This window comes from Salvelinus alpinus, chromosome 7 (genome assembly GCF_045679555.1).
Source record: "Salvelinus alpinus chromosome 7, SLU_Salpinus.1, whole genome shotgun sequence".
NCBI classification, from domain to species: domain Eukaryota; kingdom Metazoa; phylum Chordata; class Actinopteri; order Salmoniformes; family Salmonidae; genus Salvelinus; species Salvelinus alpinus.
In genome coordinates this window covers 82,640,125-82,648,123 of record NC_092092.1, presented here as the reverse complement: position 1 = coordinate 82,648,123, position 7,999 = coordinate 82,640,125, and the positions used below count along the sequence as shown (strand labels likewise).

The following is a 7,999-nucleotide window of genomic DNA, read 5'->3' as shown; positions in this document are numbered from 1 at the left end:
CTAACCCTGCAGGGAGAATGGTATCCTAAACATGTTACTGTCTAACCCTCCAGGGAGAATGGTACCCTAAACATGTTACTGTCTAACCCTCCAGGGAGAATGGTGCCCTAAACATGTTACTGTCTAACCCTGCAGGGAGAATGGTACCCTAAACATGTTACTGTCTAACCCTGCAGGGAGAATGGTACCCTAAACATGTTACTGTCTAACCCTCCAGGGAGAATGGTACCCTAAACATGTTACTGTCTAACCCTCCAGGGAGAATGGTGCCCTAAACCTGTTACTGTCTAACCCTCCAGGGAGAATGGTGCCCTAAACCTGTTACTGTCTAACCCTCCAGGGAGAATGGTATCCTAAACATGTTACTGTCTAACCCTCCAGGGAGAATGGTATCCTAAACATGTTACTGTCTAACCCTCCAGGGAGAATGGTACCCTAAACATGTTACTGTCTAACCCTCCAGGGAGAATGGTGCCCTAAACCTGTTACTGTCTAACCCTCCAGGGAGAATGGTACCCTAAACATGTCCTGTTACTGTCTAACCCTCCAGGGAGAATGGTACCCTAAACATGTCCTGTTACTGTCTAACCCTCCAGGGAGAATGGTACCCTAAACATGTTACTGTCTAACCCTCCAGGGAGAATGGTACCCTAAACATGTTACTGTCTAACCCTCCAGGGAGAATGGTACCCTAAACATGTTACTGTCTAACCCTCCAGGGAGAATGGTACCCTAAACATGTTACTGTCTAACCCTCCAGGGAGAATGGTACCCTAAACATGTCCTGTTACTGTCTAACCCTCCAGGGAGAATGGTACCCTAAACATGTCCTGTTACCGTCTAACCCTCCAGGGAGAATGGTACCCTAAACATGTTACTGTCTAACCCTCCAGGGAGAATGGTACCCTAAACATGTTACTGTCTAACCCTCCAGGGAGAATGGTACCCTAAACGTGTCCTGTTACTGTCTAACCCTCCAGGGAGAATGGTACCCTAAACATGTTACTGTCTAACCCTCCAGGGAGAATGGTACCCTAAACATGTTACTGTCTAACCCTCCAGGGAGAATGGTACCCTAAACCTGTTACTGTCTAACCCTCCAGGGAGAATGGTGCCCTAAACATGTTACTGTCTAACCCTCCAGGGAGAATGGTGCCCTAAACATGTTACTGTCTAACCCTGCAGGGAGAATGGTACCCTAAACATGTCCTGTTACTGTCTAACCCTGCAGGGAGAATGGTACCCTAAACATGTCCTGTTACTGTCTAACCCTCCAGGGAGAATGGTGCCCTAAACATGTTACTGTCTAACCCTGCAGGGAGAATGGTACCCTAAACATGTTACTGTCTAACCCTCCAGGGAGAATGGTACCCTAAACATGTTACCATCTAACCCTCCAGGGAGAATGGTACCCTAAACATGTTACTGTCTAACCCTCCAGGGAGAATGGTACCCTAAACATGTCCTGTTACTGTCTAACCCTCCAGGGAGAATGGTACCCTAAACATGTCCTGTTACTGTCTAACCCTCCAGGGAGAATGGTACCCTAAACATGTCCTGTTACCGTCTAACCCTCCAGGGAGAATGGTACCCTAAACATGTCCTGTTACCGTCTAACTCTCCAGGGAGAATGGTGACCTAAACATATCCTGTTACTTTCACAAGCCGCTAGAGGACACAGTTGTAAACAAATGAAAATGTATTAACTGATGATCGTTATGCAATGTTAGCCGAATCTATGACAGTCAACTGTTATTCAGAATGAACATCCTTGAAACTATGGACATATGGTTAAATCAAAGACATAGTGGATAAAACGTAGGAGAAAGCATTAAAGAAAATATGTATGTCAATATGAGAATATGGAAAATGTAACCTCTATGTTAGGCTGCCTGAATATGGATAGAGAGACTCTTATTATAGTGGTTACTAACCTGACGAGATAGGGGTACAAATTAAAGCAAATTCAAAGCTATTTGCTGCCAGACTGTATACAGTACCAGTCAAAAGTTTGGACACACCTACTCATTCAAGGGTTTTTCTTTATTTGTACTATTTTCTAGATTGTAGAATAATAGTGATGACATCAAAACTATGAAACAACACATATGTAATCATGTAGTAACCAAAAAAGTAATCAAAATATTTTTTATATTCTTCAAAGTAGCCACCCTTTGCCTTAATGATAGCTTTGCACATTCTTGTCATTCTCTCAACCAGCTTCATGAGGTAGTCACCTGGAATGTATTTCAATTAACAGGTATGCCTTGTTAAAAGTTAATTTGTGGAATTTATTTTCTTCTTAATGCATTTGAGCCAATCAGTTGTGTTGTGACAACGTAGGGGTGGTATGCAGAATATTGCCCTATTCGGTAAAAGACCAAGTCCATATTATGGCAAGAACAGCTCAAATAAGCAAAGAGAAATGACAGTCCATTATTACTTTAAAACATGAAGGTCAGTCAATCCGCAACATTTCAAGAACATGCTGCAGAACATTAGTTCATTGGAGTTAATTGCACCTCAGAATGCAGCCCAAATAAATGTTTCACAGAGTTCACGTAGCAGACACATCTCAACATCAACTGTTCAGAGGAGACTGAGTGAATCAGGCCTTCATGGTTACATTGCTGCAAAGAAACTACTACTAAAGGACACCAATAAGAAGAAGAGACTTGCTTGGGCCAAGACACACGAGCAATGGACATTTAGACCGGTGGAAATCTGCCCTTTGCTCTGATGAGTCCAAATTTGATATTTATGGTTCCAACTGCCGTATCTTGTGTGAGACGCAAACATGTGTGGTTCCCCCCGTGAAGCATGGAAGAGGAGGTGTGATGGTTTGGGGGTGCTTTGCTGGTGACACTGTCTGTGATATATTTAAAATTCAAGTCACACTTAACCAGCATGGCTACCACAGCATTCTGCAGCAATACGCCATCCCATCTGGTTTGTGCTTAGCGGAACTATCCTTATTTTTTCAACATGACAATGACCCAAAACACACCTCCAGGCTGTGTAAGGGCTATTTGACCAAGAAGGAGAGTGATGATGCTGCATCAGATGACCTGGTCTGCACAATCACCCGACCTCAACCCAATTGAGATGGTTTGGGATGAGTTGAACTGCAATGTGAAGGGAAAGCAGCCAGCAAGTCCTCAGCATATGTGGGAACTCCTTCAAAACTGTTGAAAAAGCATTCCTCATGAAGCTGGTTGATAGAATGCCAAGCCAAGAGTATGCAAAGCTGTCATCAAGGCAAAGGGTGGTTTTGATTTGATTAACACTTTTTTGGTTACTACATGATTCCATATGTGTTATTTCATAGTTTTGAAGTCCTCACTATTATTAGACAGTGTAGAAAATAGTCAAAATAAAGAAACACCCTTGAATGAGTAGGTGGGTCCAAACGTTTGACTGGTACCACCTTTTTCATTATCCGACTAGTAGGAAATATTTTATGTTTCAGTGATACTAGACAACTATTACAGAGCTGTCAACCACAGCTATTACTTACTGTGGAGATGACGTAATTAGACTATTGGGAGATATTCTTAATTGGCTCCATAGCACTCATTACGATGCGTACAGGACATGTTATATTTTATGAAAGGAAGATAACGAAGTGAAGTATGGTGGAAAAGCAAAGGCTGTATCTTCTTGCATGGAACCTCTGTCTGGGCTGTTCAAGGCTTCTTCTAATGAGATAATGTAGAAAATGAGTAGGTTCTTATTACAGGGGAAATATAATGTTGAAAATGAATAGGTTCTTAATACAGGGGAAATATAATGTTGAAAATGAATATGTTCTTATTGCAAGGGAAAGATAATGTAGAAAATGAGTAGGTTCTTACTACAAGGGGAAAGATAATGTAGAAAATGAGTAGGTTCTTAATACAGGGGAAAGTTAATGTAGAAAATGAATAGGTTCTTTTTACAGGGGAAAGATAATGAAGAACATGAGTAGGTTTGCAATAGAGTGGAGGGAAAGGTGGTGAAAGGCACTGCAACATGCCATACAAGAAACATTTGAGGAGGAACACAGTGTTAGGAATATAATGGGGGAAGAGCCTGTACTGTATATTTATATAAAGTGTTAGCACGACACAGAGTGAAACATTTTTTGTCCATTGAGGCTTAGGTATGTGTCTGAAGACCCCTGAACAAGACGGGATTCTTTGAACATATTCAGGCAAGAGAAAATGTAACTTGGATCATCAGTTGGAGCTGAATGTCTTGCAGGATACACTAAGCAGTATTTCACCAGAGATTGGACATATACACGATTCCACCTTGGGTTCACAAATAACATTTAGCCAGATTCTGCTCGTTCAACAAGATATACTGTGTGTTTTTTTTTCTTTTTTCGTTTTGTTTATCGGTAAGTGAAATGGTGTTTGGGAAGGTTCCCACACTAAGCTGGTTCCAATATGCATAGTATTCATTCATCTTTTTGATCAGTGATCAGAAAAATCTATACCAAACTGAAAGCTATTATATATATATATTTTATATATATTTTTATATATATTTATATATATTTTTTTTGCTGTTGTGAATCTACTTTGGTATAGGACTACCATTTTTATATACTGTACATGGATTAAATTGGACAAATATTTAGCTAGGCTTTTCTTCAAAGATGTTTGTCATTTCATACACATTTCAATTTCTTTTGCACAATATCATTCTATGAGTACAGCCATTGTCAGATCCTCTTCTTTACAACAGTGCAGAGACTGAGTAACAACATTGTGGAGACTGAGTAACAACATAGTGGAGACTGAGTAACAACATTGTGGAGACTGAGTAACAACATTGTGGAGACTGAGTAACGACATTGTGGAGACTGAGTAACGACATTGTGGAGACTGAGTAACAACATAGTGGAGACTGAGTAACAACATAGTGGAGACTGAGTAACAACATAGTGGAGACTGAGTAACAACATAGTGGAGACTGAGTAACAACATTGTGGAGACTGAGTAACAACATTGTGGAGACTGAGTAACAACATTGTGGAGACTGAGTAACAACATTGTGGAGACTGAGTAACAGCATTGTGGAGACTGAGTAACAACATAGTGGAGACTGAGTAACAACATTGTGGAGACTGAGTAACATCATTGTGGAGACTGAGTAACAACATAGTGGAGACTGAGTAACAACATAGTGGAGACTGAGTAACAACATAGTGGAGACTGAGTAACAACATTGTGGAGACTGAGTAACAACATTGTGGAGACTGAGTAACAACATTGTGGAGACTGAGTAACAACATTGTGGAGACTGAGTAACAACATTGTGGAGACTGAGTAACAAAATTGTGGAGACTGAGTAACATCATTGTGGAGACTGAGTAACAACATAGTGGAGACTGAGTACCAACATAGTGGAGACTGAGTAACAACATTGTGGAGACTGAGTAACAACATTGTGGAGACTGAGTAACAACATTGTGGAGACTGAGTAACATCATTGTGGAGACTGAGTAACAACATAGTGGAGACTGAGTAACAACATTGTGGAGACTGAGTAACAACATAGTGGAGACTGAGTAACAACATTGTGGAGACTGAGTAACAGTTTTGTCATTATCCCTTCATCCACATTTCATGTTCACACACATACACACAAAATATCAAGATACATTCGATAAAGTGGTTGGTGTTACTCTGTCCCCTTACAGCCCCTTACAGTTGATGTTAAATATACATCAATATACATTAGACAAACTGGTTGGTGTTACTTTGGCCCCTTACAGCTGATGCTCATGTAAGAAGGCAGACGATCCTTCGGTGGCTGGGGTCTGCTGGCTTGACAAAGGCGAGGAAAAGCTGGCCAGAGGGATGACCTTGACGGGGTCAGACACCTTACTCTTGCTGCTGCAGTGTCTTTCCAGAGTGTTGTAGAACTGCGGCCGGTTCATCCCTTTAGCCAGATCGTCTTTGGGCACAGGCCTTCCCAGGGTATGGCACTGACGCCCATCCGCCTTGGCTCCCCTGGCCCAGGGGTAACTCTGCTGGTGCTGGAAGCCAAAGGAGGGCAGGGTAGGCAGGGTACCCGTGTTGGAAGGAGACTGGAACTGGGTCACCAGGACGGGGGGCATCCAGCAGCTGTCTGAGTGTCCCAGGATCAGACATTCCTGGGTGCACGTCTCCGAGGCTTCCGCCAGAGCCTTGGTCAGGTTCACCTCCACCATGGCTGCAGCACAAAGACATTAAGCGAAAGAGAATAAAATAAGACAAAGAGAAGAAAATAATGATAGCTCAGTTAAACCATTTCAGCATGCCATTTACTGTTAGTAAAAGGATTGAGACAAGGATATTGTAGTGCTGGGACTTTTTTGTTTAGTTAGAGAGGGGTCAAGAAAAACAAAAAACAACTGCTAAGTTAGTAGAATAAAATTGTATGTTTAACTGAAGGTGACCTGTAAACGTTAACCTGTTAGATGTTTAACTGAAGGTGACCTGTAAATGTCAACCTGTTAGATGTTTAACTGAAGGTGACCTGTAAATGTTAACCTGTTAGATGTGACTGAAGGTGACCTGTAAATGTCAACCTGTTAGATGTGACTGAAGGTGACCTGTAAATGTTAACCTGTTAGATGTGACTGAAGGTGACCTGTAAATGTCAACCTGTTAGATGTGACTGAAGGTGACCTGTAAATGTTTAACCTGATAGATGTTTAACTGAAGGTGACCTGTAAATGTTAACTTGTTAGATGTTTAACTGAAGGTGACCTGTAAATGTTAACCTGTTAGATGTGTAACTGAAGGTGACCTGTAAATGTTAACCTGTTAGATGTTTAACTGAAGGTGATGAAAGGCAGTAAATCTCATTTGAATCATCCCACAGAGAGAAAAACAGCAGTAGAACATGTCATTCCCATTGGTATTCCATTGGTTCCCTGTGTTTACCTACAGCAGACAATGAATTCCCAGTAGATTAATTAAATAAGAACAGTCTCTGTTGTTGGTTTCTGAGATTGGCTTTACTGTTCTAAATATTTTATGAACATCCTAAAACATTAATAAATAAAAAAATCATTGTCACCATGGCACACTTTGCATCCTCTGATCTACTCAACATTACATCAATCTGGTCAATTATGATAACTAAAACATGTAAACATCACACAATCACACTAATCAACACTTCTTAGGATTCTTGTTAGCAAATTTTATCTGCAAGGTACAATGAGTATAGTTATGAGCTATAGACTGTATTTGCATTCGGGGAGGGAGAAAGCAGGGAGGGAGAAAGCAAGGAGGGAGATAGCAGGGAGGGAGATAGCAGGGAGGGAGAAAGCAGGGAGGGAGAAAGCAGGGAGGGAGATAGCAGGGAGGGAGAATTCAGGGAGGGAGAAAGCAGGGAGGGAGATATCAGGGACGGGGATAGCAGGGAGGGAGAAAGCAGGGAGGGAGAAAGCAGGGAGGGAGATAGCAGGGAGGGAGATAGCAGGGAGGGAGAAAGCAGGGAGGGAGATAGCAGGGAGGGAGATAGCAGGGAGGGAGAAAGCAGGGAGGGAGATAGCAGGGAGGGAGATAGCAGGGAGGGAGAAATCAGGGACAGAGATAGGAGGGAGGGAGAAAGCAGGGACAGAGATAGGAGGGAGGGAGAAAGCAGGGAGGGAGAAAGCAAGGAGGGAGAAAGCAGGGAGGGAGATAGCAGGGAGGGAGAAATCAGGGACGTAGATAGCAGGGAGGGAGAAAGCTGGGAGGGAAAAAGCAAGGCACTCCAACTAGCTTATCTCATTATGCTCAAGCTGACATCACATGTGAAATGAGTCCAGGAAGAGAAAGAGGCCTCACCATTGAGCCCCAGCAATAAAACCTGTCAACTCCTGTAATTAGAATGTAAAACAGTATGCACCACAGCAAACAGGAGCCCACAGAGTCTGATAGTTCTGACACACAAAGAGGAAAAGAGGAGAGGTCCTTGCTATGACATCACATCAAGTCCTTTAGGCCTCTGCTTCAAGCTGTCACATTGAAAT

General features: G+C 42.2%; 1 protein-coding gene across 1 annotated transcript in view; it reads right to left on the bottom strand.

The window, feature by feature from the left end:
- Nucleotides 1-286: 286 nt before the first annotated feature.
- Nucleotides 287-7,999, bottom strand: part of LOC139581769 (protocadherin-11 X-linked-like) — a 387,159-nt gene continuing 379,446 nt past the window's right edge. The window contains exon 6 of the mRNA XM_071411915.1: nucleotides 287-6,204. Coding sequence (XP_071268016.1) covers nucleotides 5,759-6,204 — 446 coding nt within the window. The 3' untranslated portion in view covers nucleotides 287-5,758. The remainder of the gene's footprint in view (nucleotides 6,205-7,999) is intronic.